Here is a 20,982-nt window from a genome sequence, read left to right as displayed (position 1 = left end):
CCCCCCGTGGCAGCCAAAGCCAGGAGATCATTGGGTGTCCCCTTGACGGCAACCACAGAAGATGTGGCCCCAGATGCTTGTAAAAGTTCATCCAGGAGATACTAGCACTCTGAATCATGGCAGAGGGAGAGTATGCAGATGGCACCTGCCTGCTGGGGTGAGACAGAGGGGGACTGGAAAGGTGGCACCCACTGGAAAGAAAACAAATGATGCCCATCAGCATCTGTCCCTGAGAGTATCCCAGCAGGCCCCTAAATTTGTGTTAAGTTAGATGCCTGTCCCTCAGGCAGATGCTTTAAGATTAACAAATGAGCCTCTTTAACATGAAGTCTGGATGAGATCAGGTGCTTCTGTTTCTGGCCCAGGATGAGTCCTAGCGCATGAATCTTTAATAGACATTTCTCAGATCACTGTAGCCGTGTGGATCTTGTGGATGCAAGCCCTGCTGGTTTTCAAAGCTAGATATTTTGGGATCTCATCTCACAGGTGCAGGTCTTAAATGCTGGGGTGTCTGATGTGGCCTCAAGCTCCAGGTTTTGAGTCCCTTCCTGATTGTGTGTCACCCCACCAGTGGCAAGGTTTATGACAAGATTGTGTCTCAGCCTCTCTTACCCACTTTGATGTGGCTTTTCCTCTTTTGCTCAATGTGTAATTATCACTTAGCTAGTTTTTAGGGGTTTTTTTTCCAGAGGAATTTGTTCCATATGTAGCTGCAGATTCAGTGCGTCTGTGAGAGGAGGTGAGTTCAGGCTATTCCTACATTGCCATCTTGAACCAGAACCTCACTGTGCATCTTTATTTAAAATTTGGGTCAGTTTTTTCACATATCTACAACTCTTATTATCTCAAATGGGACTCCAACACAGACCTCATTAAGTGCTTAGAGTGGATTAAATTGTACTCACTGAGAGTCTGGCACAGAGCCTGGCTTATAGTAGCAGCTTAATAAATGACAAAAAATACTAACTCCCAGTTCTTATTCCTAGTCCAGCCCTACTTCCACTTCTCTGCTGGTCCCCCCATGTAGGATATTTCAGTGCCTAAATTCTAACTTGTGATGGACAGACTCCAGGGTGGCTTCCATCATCCCCACCTCCTAGCATTCACACTATTGTGTGATCCCTTCCTCCTGGGTATGAATGGGATGAGTGACTTGCTTTTAACCACTAGAATTTGGTAAAGGAGATGGAATGTGCATGATTAAATGCATGTGATTATACAATTGTATAATTGTACAATTGTATACAATTGTAACATTGATCTTGCAAGGAGACTCTCTGTCCCTTACCGACTTTGAGGAACAAAGAGGCCATTTTGGCTAGACTCACATGGCAAGAAACTGAGGCCCTGAGTTGATAGCCTGCAAGGTAATGAATGTTGTCAACAATGATGTGAACTTAGAAGTGGCACCTTACCCAGTTGAACCTTAGATGAGACCACAGACCTGGCTGACACCTTCATTGCAGCCTTGTGAGATCCTAAGCAGAGAACCCAGCTAAACCATGCCCAGACACTGGACATAGAGACTATGAGGTGATAAATGTGTATTGTTTCAAGCTGCCAAATTATGATAATATTGTTATGCTGTAGTAATTACTGATACAGATCTTTATTCTTACAAATAATTATTACGATATTTTGAGGGGAAAGGGTTATATCAGTACAAGGTTGTGGATTCTTTAAATTCTGGAGAAACAAGAGTTTACTGCTTTACTGATGATGCTGTTGAAAACATTTCTCAAAGGCAAAGCAGATAGTTTTTATCATTGTGTGGAATAATAGCTGATACTGAATATACAGGTCTCATAGTTCCCCATTAAAATTTAAAAACTTTCAGGCATCATGTTAGGAAAGTTCATCAGTAGAGATACCACTTTTACCAGTTTTTTTTTTAATTGTGGTAAAAAAAGACATAATATAAAATCTACCATCTTAACCATTTTTAAGTGTATGGTTCTGTAGTGTTAAATATATTCACACTATTGTAAAACATACCTTCAGAACATTTTTCATCTTGTAAAACTGAAACTCTACCTATTAAACAGCCCCTCTTTTCCCCTTCCTCTAGTCCTGAGTAGCCATTATTCTACTTTTTTCTATGAATTTGACTACTTTAGATACCTCATATAAGTAGAATCATACAGCATTTGTCTTTTTGTGACTGTCTTATTTCACCTAGCATAATGCCCTCAAAGTTTATCAATGTTGACAGGGTTTCCTTCCTTTTTAAGGCTAAATACAACTTTTAAAATGTTTTTTAAACATTATGAACTATTTCAAGAATCATTAAAATCATTTAAAAAAACAAATTTTTTTATAAGAAATTCCTATTATAAACTACCTGAAGCTCGCTTTGACTCAAGAATCTGTGAACTGACATAGTAGGATATTTAGAGTAAGCAGATGTTATAGACAAAACAGTGATTTACTTTTCCTATTTCTTGGTTGGTAGTTTTATAACATTTTTTCATCGACATGACAAATGTAAAATATCTGAAATACACATTATCATCTACACAGTTGATCCTTGAACAACACAGGGGTTAGGGGTACCTATCCTGTGTGTAACCCATGGTTCTGCATCCACAGATCAATCAATTCAATGTTATGGAGTACTGTAGTACATATCAGTAAAACATCTGCATATAAGTGAACCTGCACAGTTCAAACGTGTGTTGTTAAGAATAAAATGTATTTTATTAGAAATTAATTCATACTATTTTAACACTGCTAGGCCAATAATAGATACCTCTTTAAAATTACATAAAAGTACAGTTAAATAAAACACAGAAGGAAGATAATATTTTATAGGAAGATAACATTTTTGTAATAAGCATATATAGTTATAAAATATTAGGCTTCATTCTTATTGTTAACTTATACAAAAATGTGAGAAAGAGTAATTGTTTTGGAGTACCACTTTTTATCATACTTTAAGAAACATATCAAATGTAAAGTCAAAATGATCTGATAAAACAATAACTTATTTAAATTTCCCAATTATAAATTTTACTGCACTTATGGCTACAGTAATTTCATAGATCAAGCATAGAAGAGAAATCAAATGCAAACTCTTCTCTCTTTTCTACATTTCTCTCCTTTCAACTTATCTCATTCTCCCCTTACTATACTTCTTTCCTTTTGGAAGGGAGCCATATAGACATTTTTTCAAGACAAACTAAATCACTTTCCAGGATTAATACAGAAGTGAACAGATTCAATAAAAAATAGTGTTAACAGATGATCCTTAGATATATTAGAAAACAAAAGGAGCCAAATGTGAAATCCTATAACTTTATAAGATTATTTTATTTAGCTTTTGGATCAATTCATTATTTTTTGACTTTCTATTTTAGTGTCTATTCTAATAAAATATAGTTGTGCAGATTTAGTATAGACCATCACTAAGCTGAAGGAATAAAGTCAACCATTGCCTTATGTTTGTTGTTATAGTAACTGTTTATAGATAAGAGAATGTGGAAAGTCTAATTCTCATAAAAAATTCTTAGCATTTTTTAAATGGTCTGCATAAAATTTTTAGAAATTATTTCAACCATGTCTTAAAACACTTGGTTTATGATTATACTGGCCAACTAAAGTACATTCTTTAAAAGTAAAATGTGTTATTTGGCAGGCAGCTGGCTACATGGCCATTTATGTGTTTTTATGTAAGAGAATAATGCAAGAGATTTTCTAAGGTGTCCTCTGCACTCCAAGCTTTACTCTTTGAAAAATGTCCAAGTACTTTCCTTTGGAAATCATGTAGCCTATACATATTTTATAAAAATCACAGAATGTGGGAACATGAATAACCTGAGAACATCAGAAACAATGATGTTCAATGTCATATGGTCTAAAATAGTTCATGATGTAAGGCTTCTCCCAGATGTCCTATAGGTTGCTCAACAGTCTAATTGTCTTTGCTGTCTTCTTACAATGACAGCCATTTAAACAACTGTGTTTATTAACTGCCCGCTAGATGAATAACTCTATAGTAGGTATCTGGGGAGACTATTGCTATAAAGGGAGATTTCATATTATATTGTAAAGCCTTCAAGGTCTTTTTAATCTAATATCAGGCACTGATGGGAAGAATATAGTAAATACAACCCTACTTGGCATAGAGGCACTAGTACACGTTCTGTTTCCTTCATGTGTGTGTGTGCCTGTGTTCGTGTGTGTGTATCAATGCAATGGAAATAAGAGAAGTAACAGAAACTATGGAACTATGGATAACGAGATTGCTGGAGTGAATTTTGAACGTGATTTTGGGAGAAAGATGGTTTCTAGTTGGGAAAAATGGCAAGCGTGTGGCTTGGATGACAGGCAGTTCGCTGAACATGGCACTGCTGGTATAGGTTCTGATAGGATATGATTAGAAGTTTGAATCTGATGTTTGAAAAACCACTGTAGGCATAGATATTACTAAAGGTATACTTCAAGAGAGTGCTTTTTGTGGCTCTGATTAAAATAAATTGGATGAGGAAGAGGCTATGGGAAAGGAGACTGGTAAAGTGGTGGGTACTAGAGGCAATTAAGACCTGGACTTGGGTTATGGCTACAAAATTAATTTGAAATTTTCAATTGACCCTCAGGGGGGTATGTGACTCCAACTTAACATCCAAATGTTGTATTTAAAAATCCTTCGGGAAAAGATTTCCAAACATTTTGCCTATTGCCATAGATACTTCAAGACTGAAAGAAAAAAAATAATTCAAAGGGAACACGAGATGGCAGTAGTTATATCATATTAAGAGAAAGACTGAGGAAAGAAAAACATTTGAAATTATTTTAAAAATAAAAAATATGTAGCATTTTATTCTTTACGTGCTGTACTCTTTTTCAGTTCAGAGATTACTCAGTCATTGGTTTCACGCTTCACAGCCCATCAGAGGTTCATTCTGACTAGAGTAAAAATCCTACTCCATTACATGTGATTATTTCCTAAAATAAAACTGTTGCTGTTTTCTGCAGATTACTGTTCCTCTGTGTTATCTGAGGCAGAAGAGTCCTGGATGGTACATATTAGTTTTAGATGTTCCAGCATTGCTTTTTCTTCCTCTTCTAGTCTTTCATCCTTCCTCATTTCCCACCTAAAAGAAAAATCACATCTTAGCATTTTTGTAACTTCCAAACTACAGTCAACACTCAGTTTTTCAGGGTTGAATATGAGCAGTCACTGATTTACTGAGTGTTTGTCCTTCTTTATTCTTTTACTCAGTGCCTCTTGAGCAACATAGTTCCTTGGCACTGCTTCTGCAGAGTGGGCCAGGAGAATGGGAACGGAAGTAGAGTCAAACCAGCTCTACTCCAGGGGGAAGTTTCTAAGTATTGTTTTAAGTGAGTTTTCTATATTTCTATATTTAAAAAATGTATGGCTTCCCAGAATATGCATGCATATGAATACATCTAGAATTAGCAATTAATAAGCAAATATTTTTCATAGTATTTTCCCCTCACTGATCAACATATCAGTGGCTTTAAGTTGCAGAAACATTTGCCAGGAAGACTTTAGCCACAAGAATAATACCAAGCTGAATTGGATATACCTTAAAGGTAGGTCCATCTATTCCTAGAAATAAGATCAGATTTCAAGTAATCAAGTTAAATCACCCAAGAAAAGCAGCAAATTGTCAGCAAGGTTCCATAGAGCATTTGCTAAAGAAAAAAAAAGAAAAGACTAAAGACTTTCTAATTCTGGATGATTGGGAGATACAGAACAAAATGTTAGGATATGGAACTATATTTGTATATAATCTTGCAAAGTAAATATCACAATAACCCAAGTATTGTTAATCCTTCCTTTCTCTCTTATATATGCCACTGCCCCAGGAATGGCCATGGCATACTTAATCCAGCACTACAACATGGAGTCGTCTGCATATATTTCCTTTTTCTTTTCCTCATTCCTGTTTTTACCAGCCCCTAAGCCATCAACCATGATATGCTGTCTCAAAAGGATTTTAAAACCAGTGTTGATAATCCTAAAAGACCCTCTGCTAGAAGAGCTTCAAGGGGATAGGATTTCTAACAGATAAGCAGCTGTTCACTGAATGTTTTCCAAAGCTCCCTATTTTATTATAGTCAGAATTCCTAGATAATAAACAGCCTGTCATACACGAGGAAAGGATAACAATTTGGGGTGAGATTGTTCTGATCTTGTTTGAGTAGTGAAAAGGAGGCAAGGGCATTGCATTTTCCATAGAAACCTGCTAATAGGATCCCTGTTTCCACACAGGTTTCCTTGTTGGAGTGTTGGGTTCAATGCCTGGCCAGCCCTAGGAGGTGAGATATATATATGGCAAAGTAACTGTTCTAGTGATCAGTTTGGGAGAATCTTTTATTTGGGGGCCTTTGTGGATAGCTGTGTGTCAGAGCCAACCAGGAGAGCCATGCTTGGGGAGTGGTTAAGCATAAAGTGTGTCCACGGTAGCATGAGTCCTTACTGTCAGAGAAGCAAGTCCTGGGGTACCCTTACTGCAGGAAAGAGCAACCAACACCAGGCAAGAGGAGGAGGGCCAGAATCTGGAGTGTGAGAAGTTCTCTGAGGCATTCACTATGACTTCTACTAGGAGAAAAACATCTAAAATCTGTGAACTCAAAAGTATCCTGATTAAGAGCACATGCTCTGGAATCACTCTGTCTTTGGGATGAATCCATACCCCTCACGTACTAGTTGAATCACTTCAGGCAAGTTTCTTAACCTCTTCTATGCCTCAAGAGTTCTCATCTGTAAAATGTGGTCAAAATAGTTTGATAGGAACACGGCCATGCTTATTTGTGTATGTATTGCCTATGACTGATTTCACTCTACAGTGTCCGATTTTAGTAATTGTGAGTGACACTGACTGAGACCAACTGTCCTACTAAGGCTAAATTATCTACTATTTGGACTTTTACAGAGAATGTTGCTGAATAATGTTCTAGAATGGTGGTTTTAACTGGGGTGACACCACCTCCCTATGGGGAAATGTGGAGAGCATTTTTGGTTGACACAGAGTAGGGAGTGCTTCTAGGACCCAGCGAACAGAGACGGTAAATATCTTTAATATACAGCAAACCTAAACAATAAAGAGTTGTCTTCCTGAAATGTCAATAGCATCCTTGCTGAGCAATATGTGCTCTAGAATCTCCAAAATAATGTTGAAGCATCCCTATTTAATTTGTGATTTTAACTGAAATAGTGTTTAGTGTTTCACTGCTTAGAATACTATTTGCTGAAGAGTAGAGGTTTTGAAGTCAGGTGCTGGATTTGAATCCCTTACAAGCTGTGTGGCCTTGGGCAAGCCAGATGAAGTGTACTTCAGTTTCCTTATCAATAAAATGGGAATAATAACAGCGCCTGCTTCATAGAGTTGCCATCAGAATGAAATGACTAAGTATACATAAAACATACAAAGTAGTGCACAGTTCATAGCAAACACTCAATAAGTGATAACTGTTAGTAGTAGTATCATGATCATTTGGCATATTGGTTAAAGTTGCAAATAACAGAAATCCTGACTGTGGTAGTTTACACAAACAAGTGTTTATTTTTCTCACATAATAAGAAATCCAGAGGTGGGTGACTACTGGCATGGGTTATGTAGCTTGACAGCAGCAGGGCTGGTGCCTCTGTGTTTTCTTGTCCTTTACCTCATGGTTCCAAGATGACTGTTGTAGCTTCAGCATCATGTCCTTGTTTTCAGGCAGGAAAAAGGAGGAAGGGGCTAGAGCTGCACCTGACTCATTTATCAGGGAAATAAAACCTTTCCCAGATTCCTCCCAGCAAACACTGTAGCCACACTGTCTAGGTTTGAATCCTGATTCTGCCTTTTACTGACTGTGTGATATTGGGCAAGTTTCTTAACCTCTCTGTGCCTTAGCTGTCTCATATGCAAAATAGGGGATGCTATTTTTAGCAACTTCTAAACATCTTTATTGGAGTATAATTCCTTTCAATGTTGTGTTAGTTTCTGTTGTATAACAAAGTGAATCAGCTATATGTATACATATATCCCCATATACCCTCCCACCCTCTCATGGTATACATCTTAATGCATTATTGTAAATAGTAGGTGAGCTATGAATTCATAAAATGTTGCTATTATTTTGTGAGACTCTACTTGTATCAAGTGGCTTCCTCACAGCTCCTACCTTGATGTTCCTTCTCCTACCCTGTGCCCTTCACATCATTTTATCTGATAAATTCCCTGTTTTTATAAACATGTGGGTAAGATGAAGTTGCTACATATTACAGTGGTTTTACTCAGTGTTCAGTTATACATTTCTATGATCATGTTGTTGTTGCCTCTTGTTTTTCACAAGGGAGACATTTCTTGCCAGTTCACTCTGTTCAGCCTAGCATGGCCAGGGCTGTTTTTGTTCTCCTGTAATCCCTTTGTTGTATTTTTCAAGTACAGTCTATAATGATGGCATTCGATCATATTATTGGCATTTCTCCTGAAACACCAATAAAACACTTGGATATAAAAATGTAACTAGAAATAAGCCTCCTGATTTAATGTTATTAAACATTTATGTAGTACTTCATATTTACAAAGTGCTTTATATTATTTATTAGTTAATTTCACTGTTAAACAACATTAACCATCTGGCCAAATTAATGATTTCAAATTGTCCTACTAGTTGGTATCTGAGGAGTGAAAAGTGAAGTCATATTGGACTTTATTCTTCTCAATCAACCCTTTTTGTCCTTCTCCTCTGTACAGCACAGTGCAGACTGGCTTCAAAGGGAGGTTCAAATCAGAGGGGAAAATTATGTTTTCTCTGTTCTCTTCTTCCTGCTGTCCTATAAATGTGGGTTTTCTTCAGGATTCAGTCCTAGACTATTTTCTCTTCTCTCTTGGAAAGCCCCACATCTAACCCCACATATTCAGATGTTGTCTCCACATCTGTAATTCATGTCTCCCAAACAGTAATTCAGTATCTTTAAAATTCATTTTCGTCCCAAGCTCTCTAAATTCAACTACTTGATGTTATTTTCACTCCCATTCCAATTATATTCATCATTCATATATTTTTTCATATATATATTTTTCGCTTATTCAAACTGACCATTAGCCCCCACACTCAGTAACACAGGGTCTGAAGTTCACAAAGTAATTTACGCCTCTACTTCCAATCTTGTCTGCACTGTCAGTCTCCAGTTAAGGGACAACTTACTCTGCAGTCATTCTCACATTCCTCCCTCTGCAATCAGTCCACAGTTCGGGTGCTGTGATAGTGTGATTTGTAATAAGAAATAAATTTTAATCTTCTTGCCAATTTCTGGCACAGAGGTCCTAAAACCCTTGGAATTTACTGTGCGGAGAGCTATAAAGGTGTCTTTTGTTATGTTAATGGAAGCACCTAGGGTTGGAGGCTGGTTACCAGTGGAACCAACCACATGATTAGAGAGCTGGAATTTTTAGTCCCACCCTCCACCTCCGGGGAGAGGGGCTGGAGATTAAATTCCATCACCGATGACCAATGATTTAGTCAATTATGCCTGTGTAATGAAGCCTCCATAAAAATCTAAAAGGAGAGGGTTCAGAGAGACTCCAAGTTGGTAAACACATGGAGATTTGTGGAGAGTGGCATGCTGGGAGAGAGAGCATGGAAGCTCCACTTCCTTTCCCCATGCCTTGCCCTAGGTATCTCTTCCATCTGGCTGTTCCTGAGTTATATCCTTTTAAAATAAACCAGTAATCTAGTAAGTAAAAAATTTCTCTGAGTTCTGTAAGCTGCTCTATCAAATTAATGGAACCCAAGGAGGGGTTCAGTGGAACTTCCAATCTGTAGCCAGGTCTGTCAGAAGCCTAGGTGACAACCTGGACTTGCAATTGGCATCTGAAGTTCGGAGGCAGAGGGTAATCCTGTAGGAAGAAGCCCTTAACCTATGGGATCTGATGTCATCTCCAGGTAGTCCCAGAACTGTGTTGAATTATGAGACACCCAGCTGGTGGCAGAGAATTACCTGGTGATATGGAAAAAAAACCCTCCACACATTGGAAATGGGTACAGAATCATAGGTGCTCATGATTTTATTGCCTGAACAGTGCAGTATTCCCCAGATATTCAGAGCTCAGGCCTCACACCACTGCTACACCAAACCTTCAATGACTGCCCTGCCCAAAGAGTTTATTAAGTCTTAGTGTTCTACCTAGGCAGTAGTTCTGTTTAGCTGCCACCATCTCTCCTCAGGGAGAAGATGATTTTCCGTATTGCCTTTGGACTTATGTTTTCCCACATTTGCATGTCTACTTTTGCTATTCCATTCACTTGAAACACCTTTCCATATATCCCAAACCTGCTCATTCTTCAGACTCAGTCCATATCTCACCTCTTTCATAAAGTCCTTTCCAACTACCTAACCCTGATGTGATTGTCCTCCTTTGAGTCCTATAGTACCTAATATCAGCACTATTTTGGTAAATTAACCATATATTGCTTTGTTACTTCTATTACTTTCTTGAGTGATTACATTGCTTTTTTTTTTCACATGTAGTATTTTTCTTTAATATTTATTTGTTTATTTATTTGGCTGCACCGGGTCTTAGTTGCAGCTTGCAGGATCTTTAGTTGTGGCATGTGGGATCCTTAGTTGCAGCATGCAAACTCTTAGTTGCAGCATGTGGGACCTAGTTTCCTGACCAGGGATCGAACCTGGGCCCCCTGCATTGGGAGCATGGAGTCTTAGCCACTGGACCACCAGGGAAGGCCCCATGTGTAGTATGGTTTCATCTATATTTTCAGTTCCTTGAGGAAGACTTTTAAGTATAACTTTTACTACAATTTTTTTTTTCAAAGAAGATATATCAAATAGCAAACAACATAGTGCTTTGTACACTATACTCTGTACACTTTAAGCACTCACAAAATATCTGTTGATTGCTATGTGTTAGAAGCTTAGATGTTCCTATGTTATTCTTAGCTGAATTGAAGAAATAATAATCTTTAACCTCTAGTGTCACAACAGGTAGTAGTTGGTATCTAGAATAGGTATTGTTAAATTGTTATTTGTATGAATCATAAATATGAGGACTCTAACAGCCTTAAAATTAGTCTCCTCATCCTTTGTTTCTACATCATTAGTTGATTCTTAAGGTCTTAAACTCAGTGATCATACCAAAAGACAACAACTTCTTGCAAGTTCATTCATTTACTAATCATCTCCATACCAGTTCTTAGGATATGCTGCTGTAGATATAGAAGAAATAGAAGACTGGCCCAATTAGCAAAACTCTGGGAAACTCTGTCTCAATGAATGGTAATGGTAGGAAATTAACTGTAGTGCACCTCTACATAAAAGGCTGAAATTAGAGGACCTTCTAAGTTACTATGTTGGGCTTTTAGTACGTGTATAGCTTATGTTATGAGAGATCTGCTTTGGTTTGTAGTTTATTTGGTATTTATCACAATGAGCCACATTTTAGAACAGTTTTACTGTGTATAATTAATTTGCCCATTCATCCAGCAAACATTTACTGAGTACCTGCTAACCTCAAAACACTGGGCTAGGTAATGTAGAGGCAAGTTGAGCTGGATATGGTCTTCTCTTCAGGGAGCTTATTCAGACCAAAAGAGGTCGTCATATGGGCTTGACTGAGTAATTATTCTAAATCCATATTCAAAATCCCATAAAGATTTTGTAGAATATTTCAGTTTAGGTATGAAATGTCAGTGAAAATATAAGGCACTGGTGCCATTTCCTTAGGCTTTATCTTAGCAATTGTTTGTGGGAAAGGCATAATTCAGGCATTTCTTCCTTCACTCATGAAGCAATCTGTGGTAGTCTTGGGGAATAATTCATGTCCTTCCTCATTCACTGGAAAGGTAGCAACATTAATGACAGAATGCCTCCTCACTTTTTAAAGGTCATTATCAAATCCTATGGTAAAATTGGAAACTATAGAATTTGATGTCCTTCTTTAAAGACGTTTCTGTAGAAAGGTGATTCTGAACAGCACTGAATCCCAAAGGACAAACTTTAGGGAGGGGACAGATAAAATGCTATCCTAAATTTGAGAAAAACTTCATGAATATTGTGATTCATGAATAACTATGGGAAATCTATTATAAACCAGAAAATCAGCTTTGAATGTAATCACCATGAATATAAATGGCACCATTTTTTAGTAGCTCTTTTTATCCACATAAACCACAGAATTAGAGTCTCTTAACTTTGGAGACAGGTCTTTATAATACTATACTTGATAGATGAGACCTACCTACTTTTTTTTTTTAATTATTTATTTATTTTTGGTTGCGTTGGGTCTTTGTTGCTGTGCGCAGACTTCCTGTAGTTGCCTCGAGCGGGGTCTACTCTTCATTGCAGCATGTGGTCTTCTCACTGTGGTGGCTTATCTTGTTGCGGAGCACGGGCCCTAGGCATGCGGACTTCAGTAGTTGTGGCATGCGGGCTCAGTAGTTGTGGCACGCAGCCTCACTAGTTGTGGCTCGCGGGCTTTAGAGTGCAGGCTCAGTAGTTGTGGCACACGGGCTTAGTTGCTCTGCGGCATATGGAATCTTCCCGGACCAGGGATTGAACCGGTATCTCCTCATTGGCAGGCGGATTATTAACCACTGCACAACCAGGGAAGTCCTGAGACCTCCCTACTTTCTGATATGTTCTCCACACGAGGCAAATCCACAACCACATTTACCTAATGTTTTAGAACCGAAGTTTAAGAAATGTATATAGTTTCAGTTTATCTTCCTTATCATACGTTTGGTGAAAATGGAGAAATTGTTATTCTTTTCATGTAACATAGACAATTGATTTATTGCTTAGTTTTATCTTCTCCAAAAAGAATAGTTTAGAATTTCCTTCTTTGTAGTAATTTTTTTTTTTTTTGCGGTACGCGGGCCTCTCACTGTTGTGGCCTCTCCCGTTGTGGAGCACAGGCTCCAGACACGCAGGCTCAGTGGCCATGGCTCACAGGCCTAGCCGCTCCGCGGCATGTGGGATCTTCCCAGACCGGAGCACGAACCCGTGTCCCCTGCATCGGCAGGCGGACTCTCAAGCACTGCGCCACCAGGGAAGCCCCTAGATAGTAATTTTTAATACTTTAAAAGTTTTGTTTTTCTCTGAACTTTGTATTGAATCTCTAAAGTAGTTAAATAATAGGAATCATACATGGGAGCTATGAGGCCTTATACCATTTTCAGTAGGAGCATTAGGGAATGAGAGGATGGCAAAAAATCTCACTTTGATAAGGGATCAGAGAGAGCTTTGCAAACTTATTTCTAAATTAAGTTAGTTATTCCCTCAAGCTAATTAAGGTATACTAGTTTGGGGAGAATTCAGTAGGAAAAAAGAAAGCATTAAGGTAATTCATTCAAACAAAAAGGTCAAAAACGCTTAAGAATATCATTTATTTGTACTGTTTTATTTTCAAACTTAGAATAGAGATTTTATTTTGAATATTATAGAGGTTTTTGTGAACTGTAAAGGATGTTCAGTGTTTATAGAATACAATAAATGGAAATCACATCCTGGCCTTTGGAAGTTACAAAACATAAGCATTTCTTAAAATAAAGTGAGTTATTCCAACTCCTGTCAAATTACTTTGCCTCAATTTAACACTTCAATGTCTAGAAAATAAGGTTTGTCTGTTTATTTTATGAAAATACATCACAGTTTGTTAATATACCACTTAGAACCCCTGAAACCCAATGCTATCTATATTTAATGTATAGAAATATATAGAAATAAATAGAATAAATGAATAGTGAAATATATATTAAATATATATATATAAATACACACATCTGAAATCCATACTCAATGTAATTAAATATCAAAACTTGCCATCATGAATTAGCAGGTTGGTTGCTTGCTTTAGCCAAGCATTTGTTATATGTTTATGATAACTAGCTATATATGCAGTTTATCTAGCTATTTCTGCAAGAATTCAAATGGATGTTCTTTTATAAGGTAGTTGATTTCTTTTGCTACTACTAATACAGTAAAATGAATCGTTCCAAGCTCAGGAACAAGCAGCAAAACCCGTAATTTGAACTTATAGTCTACAGAGACTATCTGCAACACAACTTAACTTTCCAGCAATTTGTTTTAATTAATATGATTTTTTCTATGTATTTAAGTGGGAGAGTTATATACCAACCAATGGGACAAGAAAGAATGCTAACCGTAACATTTTAAATACTTATGGCTTAGGGAAAACATAAATGGAAGCATAGCCATCAGTAGTAATGGAAGCTGAACTTTTCCGTTACCAGTAAATTACCCATATTTCCATAGAGACTTTTTTCTCCAGTGGATTTTTAAAAATTCTAAGAGTTTAGATAGAAGTCCAAGGTCATGCTATTTGGCTAGCACTCACTGCTGATACAGAAGAAATGCCCTTTGCTAGGAGAAGTGTCAAGACTGCTGTATATTGTGAGAACCATATTGCTCTTTTTTTCTCAACAATGTATTTTTCTCAGAGTAATGTACAATTTAATGAATAAAAAAGTCTTTTTCTTTTCTAGCTAAATTTGATGTACTTGGAAGTTTTCATGGACTGTGTTCTATAGACACTTGGTGTCTATCCCATTTACTAAACTGCTATGTTAAAAGTTACATAAGCTATGCCAAGAAATGTTATTCTTGCTCCAAAAATGATTGTTTAAAAAGTCTTACTTTCATCAAGAAGAAAAGGATTACATATTTGCAACTCTAAAACTTCTAAAAATTGAATGCATTTATACTAGCCATGTAAAGCTGATGACAACCCAGGCATCACAGGTTGATTTGGCAAGCAGACTGGCACAAGGCTAACTAACCACTGCATAACCACTTCTGGGGATAACAATCTGATTGAAAGCACTATTTATAAACGTGAGCTCTATCAGCTGAAATGCCTGTTTGCAACCTCTCATTCAAATTAATAGCATCATCATGTTTAGAAAAGGATTTGAAATATAGACCTGGCTCATATTTTATTTAAAATTGGCTAAAAATTTAGAAAGTTTAAAACTGTTCTAGAACCTAGGAGAAAATGAGAGCTCTACATGGTTAATGGTTAATGAGTCACTGCCTATGTATTCATATTCACATAGTATCCAACGTTCTTTCATTACTGAATGAATGAAATTATTTACTGAATGCCTACTATGTGCTGGCACTGGGGGGGTTTGGAGCATATAATTATGACAGCTAACGCTTACTTAGCAATTTCAATGTGCCAGGCACTGTTCTAAGGACTTTGCATATAGTAATTCATTTAGCCCTCATAGCAACTTTAATTAATTTAAAATTTTTTAATTTTATATTGGAGTATAGTTGATTAACAATGTTGTGTTAGTTTCAGGTATACAGCAAAGTGATTCAGTTATACATATACATGTATCTATTCTTTTTCAAATTATTTTCCCATTTAGGTTATTACAGAATATTGAGCAGAATTCCCTACGCTATACAGTAGGTCCTTGTTGGTTACCTGTATTAAATATAGCAGTGTATACATGTCAACCCCAAACTCCCAATCTATCCCTCCCCCCCACCCTTCCCCCCTGGTAACCATAAGTTCATTCTCTAAGTCTGTGAGTCTATTTCTGTTTTGTAAATAAGTTAATTTGTGTCATTTTTCGTTTTAGATTCCACATATAAGTGATACCATATGATATTTGTCTTTCTCTGTCTGACTTACTTCACCTAGTATGATAATCTCTAGGTCCATCCATGTTGCTGCAAATGGTATTATTTCATTATTTTTATGGCTGAATAATATTCCTTTGTATATATATATATACCACATCTTCTTTATCCATTCCTCTGTCAGTGGACATTTAGGTTGCTTCTGTGTCTTGGCTATTGTAAACAGTGCTGCAGTGAGCATTGGGGTGCATGTATCTTTTCGAATTATGGTTTTCTCCAGATATATGCCCAGAAGTGGGATTGCTGGATGATGTGGTAGTTCTATTTTTAGTTTTTTAAGGAACCTTCATACTATTCTCCATAGTGTCTGTACCAATTTACATTCTGACCAACAGTGTAGGAGGGTTCCCTTTTCTCCACACCCGCTAAAGCATATATTGTTTGTAGACTTTTTGATGATGGCCATTCTGACCAGTGTGACATGGTACCTCATTGTAGTTTTGATTTGCATTTCTCTAATAATTATCGATGTTGAGCATCTTTTCATGTGCCTCTTGACCATCTGTATGTCTTCTTTGAAGAAATGTCTATTTAGATCTGCCCATTTTTCGATTGGGTTGTTTGTTTTTTTGATATTGAGCTGCATGAGCTGTTTGTATAGTTTGGAGATTAATTCCTTGTTGGTCACTTCATTTGCAAATATTTTCTTCATTCTGTGGGTTCTCTTTTTGTTTATGGTTTCCTTTGCTGTGTAAAAGCTTTTAAGATTAATTAGGTCCCATTTGTTTATTTTTGTTTTATTTTCATTACTCTAGGAGGTGGATCCAAAAAGATATAGCTGCAATTTATGTCAAAGAGTGTTCTGCCTATGTTTTCCTCTAAGAGTTTTATAGTATCCAGTTTTACATTTAGGTCTTTAATCCATTTTGATTTTATTTTTTGTGTATGGTGTTAGAGAATGTTCTAATTTCATTCTTTTACATGTAGCTGTCCAGTTTTCCCAGCACCACTTATTGAAGAGACTGTCTTTTCTCCATTGTATATTCTTGCCTCTTTGTTGTAGATTAATTGACCATAGATGTGTGGGTTTATTTCTGGGCCTTCTGTCCTGTTCCATTGATCTATATGTCTGTTTTTGTTCCAGTACCATACTATTTTGATGACTATAGCTTTGTACTATACTCTGAAGTCAGGGAGCCTGATTCCTCCAGCTCTGTTTTTCTTTCTCAAGATTGCTTTGGCTATTCGGGGTCTTTTGTGTCTCCATACAAATTTTAAGATTTTTCGTTCTAGTTCTGTGCAAAATACCATTGGTAATTTGGTAGGGGTGGCACTGAATATGTAGATTGCCTTGGGTAGTATAGTCATTTTGACAATATTGCTTCTTCCAATTCAGGAACATGGTATATCTTTCCATCTGTATCATCTTTGGTTCCTTTCATCAGCGTTTTACAGGTTTCCAAGTACAGGTTTTTTGCCTCCTTAGGTAGGTTTATTCCTAGGTATTTTATTCTTTTTAATGCGATGGTAAATGGGATTGTTTCTTTAATTTCTCTTTCTGGTCTTTTGTTTTTAGTGTATAGAAATGCAACAGATTTCTGTGTATTAATTTTGTATTCTTCACCTTTACCGAATTCATTGATGAGCTCTAGTAGTTTTCTGGTAGCATCTTTAGGATTTTCTATGTATAGAATCATCTCATCTGCAAATCGTGACAGTTTTACTTCTTGTCTTCCAATTTGGGTTCCTTTTATTTCTTTTTATTCTCTGATTGTCATGGCTCAGACTTCCAAAACTATATTGAATAAAAGTGGTGAGAGTGCATACCCTTGTGTTATTCCTGATCTCAGAGGAAATGCTTTCAGCTTTTCACCTTTGAGTATGATGTTAGTGGTAGGTTTGTCATATATGGCCTTTATTATGTTGAGGTATGTTCCCTCTATTCCCACTTTCTGGAGAGCTTTTTAATCATAAAGGGTGTCGAATTTTGTCAAAAGCTTTTTCTACATCTATTGAGATGATCTTATGGTTTTTATTCTTCAATTTCTTGATGTGGTATATCACACTGATTGATTTGCAGATGTTGAAAAATCCTTGATTCTCTAGGATAAATCCCACTTGATCATGGTGTATGAACCTTTTAATGTACTATTGAATTCAGTTTGCTAGTATTTTGTTGAGGATTTTTGCATCTGTGTTCATCAGTGATATTGGCCTATAATTTTCTTTTTTTGTGATATCTTTGTCTGGTTTTGGTGTCAGGGTGATGGTGTCCCTCACAGAATGAGCTTGGGAGTGTTCCTTCCTCTGCTGATTTTTGGAATAGTTTCAGAAGGATAGGTGTTAAGTCTTCTCTAAATGTTTGCTAGAATGTGCCGGTGAAGCCATCTGGTCCTGGACTTTTGTCTGTTGGGGATTTTTTAATCACAGTTTCAATTTCAGTACTTGTGATTGGTGTGTTCATATTTGTGTGTGGATGATTTCCTACCTTTACTGCATGTTTGCCTTTACTAGTGGGCTCTTCTTCCCTTTGTAATTTTCTTGTTTCTCGTGGTGGCCTTTTCTTTTTCACCTAGAGAATTTCCTTTATCATTTGTTGCAAAGCTGGTGTGGTGGTACTGAATTCTCTTAGCTTTTGCTTGTCTGTAAAGCTTTTGATTTCTCCATCAAATCTGAAAGAGAGCCTTGCTGGATAGAGTGTTCTTGGTTATAGGTTCTTCCCTTTCCTCACTGTAAATATATCATGTCACTCCCTCCTGGTTTGCAGGGTTTCTGTTGAGAAATCAGCTGATAACCTTATGGGAATTCCCTTGTATGTTATTTGTTGCTTTTAATATTTTTTCTTGTTGTTAATTTTTGTCAGCTTGATTAGTATGCATCTCAGCATGTTCCTCCTTGTCCGTCCTGCCTGCGGCTGTCTGAGCTTCTTGGACTTGGGTGACTGTTTCCATTCCCATGTTAGGGAAGTTTTCAGCTATTATCCTTCAGATATTTTCTCAGGTCATTTCTCTCTCTCTTCTCCTTCTGCAGTACCTATAATGAGAATGTTGATGCATTGAATGTCGTCCCAGGTCTCTGAGACTGTCCTTGTTTCTTTTCATTCTTTTTCTTTATTTTGTTTCATGGCAGTGATTTCTACCATTCTTTCAGCTCACTTATTCTTTCTTCTGCCTCAGTTATTCTGCTATTGATTCCTTCTAGTGTATTTTTCATTTTAGTTATTGTACTGTTCATCTCTGTTTGTTTTTTCTTTAGTTCTCCTAGGTCTTTGTTAAACATTTCTTGTACCTTTTCGATCTGTACCTCCATTCTTTTTCTGAGATCATGTATCATTTTTACTATCATTATTCTGAATTCTTTTTTGGGTAGATTGCCTATCTCCACTTCACCTAGTTGTTCTTCTGAGGTTTTACCTTATTCCTTCATCTGGGACATATTCCTCTGCCATCCCATTTTGTCTAACTTTTTTGATTGTGGTTTCCATTATGCAGGCTGCAGGGTTGTAGTTCTTCTTGCTTCTGCTGTCTGACTCCACAGTGGATGAGGCTGTCTAAGAGGCTTGTGCAGGCTTCCTGGTGGGAAGGACTGGTTCTTGCCCACTGGTGGGTGGAGCTGGGTCTTGTCCCCCTGATGGGCAGGGCTGTGTCAAGGGGTGTGTTTATTGGGCAGCTGTGTGCTCAGGAAGACTTTAAGCAACCTGTCTGCTGATGGGTGGGGCTGTGTTCCTGCCCTGTTGGTTGTTTGGCCTGAGTCATCCCAGCACTGGAGCCTACAGGCTGTGGGGTGGGGCCAGGTCTTGGTGGGAAAATGGCCTCCAGGAATGCCCATGCTAATGAGTACTCCTCAGAACTACTGCCGCTAGTGTTTTTGTCTCCACAGTGAGCCACAGCCACACCACACCTCTGCAAGAGACCCTCCAATACTAGCAGGTAGGTCTGGCCCAGTGTCTTATGAAGTCACTGCTTTTTTTTCCTGGGTCCTGGTGTGCACAAGACCTTGTGTGTGCCCTCCAAGAGTGGAGTTTCTGTTTCCTCCAGTCCCGTGGAATTCCTGTGATCACACCCTGCTGGCCTTCAAAGCCAGATTCTCTTGGGGCTCCTCCTCCAATTGCCAGACCCCAAGGCTGGGGATCCTGACGTGGGACTTAGGACTTTCACGCCTGTGGCAGAACTTCTGTGGTATAATTATTTTCCAGTTTGTGGGTCACCCACCCAGTGAGTATGGGATTTGATTTTATTGTGATTGCACCCCTCCTACTGTCTCGTTGTGGCTTCTTCTTTGTCTTTGGATGTAGAGTATCTTTTTTGGTAGGTTCCACCATTTTTTTTGTTGATGGCTGTTCAGCAGTTAGTTGTAATTTCGGTGTTTTTGTAAGAAGAAGTGAGTTCACGTCCTACTACTCCACCATCTTGTCTTTGTCTAGCAACTTTAATTATTGCCACACACGAGGAGTTACCCAGGGTCACACAACTGGTCCGTGGTGGAGCCAGGATTCTAACCCAAGCAGCTGGCTCTGGAGTTAATGCTCTTACCCACTATAGTACATCTATTGAGATGATCTTATGGTTTTTATTCTTCAATTTCTTGATGTGGTATATCACACTGATTGATTTGCAGATGTTGAAAAATCTCCTATATTAATAAGTGAAATGTGAGCTGCTCACAGTTTAAGACCAGTTAATATCCACTGTGTATTTGTTAACAAATTAATTAATAGGAAAAAACAACAACAACAGTCTCTTTGCACCCCATGATGGCAGGCCAGAACTGGAAGACCTGATTTATTTCAGACCCACTTGAGTTGAGATGCCTCAACTTTTACAGTGGTGGCAGATTAGGAGCCTCTCAAGACAACTCCCATTGCTTCAGCTCTTTGGGGATGATGGGACCACTTCCTCACTTCCCATCCTTACTCCTGGGGAACTAATTAGAAGTACTGCTTCCTCTAACTTCATGCTGATATCAAGGAGGTTGAGAGGCATGATAAACAAGATCTTGGGGCTTCCCTGGTGGCACAGTGGTTGAGAGTCCGCCTGCCGATGCAGGGGACACACGTTCGTGCCCCAGTCTGGGAAAATCCCACATGCTGCGGAGTGGCTGGGCCCGTGAACCATGGCCACTGAGCTTGCATGTCCGCAGCCTGTGCTCCGCAACGGGAGAGGCCACAACAGTGAGGGGCCCGCGTACCACAAAAAAAAAAAAAAAAAAAAAATCTTTACCCTCAAAGAACTTATATTTGAATGGATATCAAAGCTATTTCAAGAAATGTTTTCATCTTATGGCCCCTTCAGTAAGCTGTGGTGCCCTCTTCAATAGCTACACAAAATGTGGAGTATATTATGTGTCCAGACTTGGTCACTCTTTCCAAGATTCTTGCTGTTTTAGCTTAGGATATT

The 20,982-nt window shown here is 37.9% G+C and overlaps 1 protein-coding gene and 1 long non-coding RNA gene across 7 annotated transcripts in view; one reads left to right on the top strand and one right to left on the bottom strand.

Annotated features, from left to right (window-relative positions):
• LOC113617333 (uncharacterized) overlaps positions 1-20,982 on the top strand; it is a 58,361-nt gene that overhangs the window by 26,988 nt on the left and 10,391 nt on the right. Inside the window, exon 1 of one of the 5 annotated variants that reach the window (XR_003431591.1) lies at positions 19,336-19,515. The exons of the other annotated variants lie outside the window; for them this stretch is intronic. This is a non-coding gene — a long non-coding RNA (uncharacterized LOC113617333). Of the gene's footprint in view, positions 1-19,335; positions 19,516-20,982 lie in introns of those variants that run through there. 5 annotated transcript variants of the gene reach the window in all.
• Positions 4,790-20,982, bottom strand: part of KIAA0825 (KIAA0825 ortholog) — a 398,483-nt gene continuing 382,290 nt past the window's right edge. Inside the window, exon 21 of one of the 2 annotated variants that reach the window (XM_027100606.1) lies at positions 4,790-5,093. In XM_027100606.1, the coding sequence (XP_026956407.1) occupies positions 4,976-5,093 (118 nt within the window). In that variant the 3' untranslated portion in view covers positions 4,790-4,975. The remainder of the gene's footprint in view (positions 5,094-20,982) is intronic. The other variant, XM_027100611.1, reaches the window with a different exon arrangement.

The sequence above is a fragment of the Aethalodelphis obliquidens genome, unplaced genomic scaffold, assembly GCF_003676395.1.
Source record: "Aethalodelphis obliquidens isolate GAN/ISIS:26980383/991018 unplaced genomic scaffold, ASM367639v1 scaffold4, whole genome shotgun sequence".
Classification (NCBI taxonomy): Eukaryota; Metazoa; Chordata; class Mammalia; order Artiodactyla; family Delphinidae; genus Aethalodelphis; species Aethalodelphis obliquidens.
This window is presented reverse-complemented; position numbering and strand designations above follow the sequence as displayed.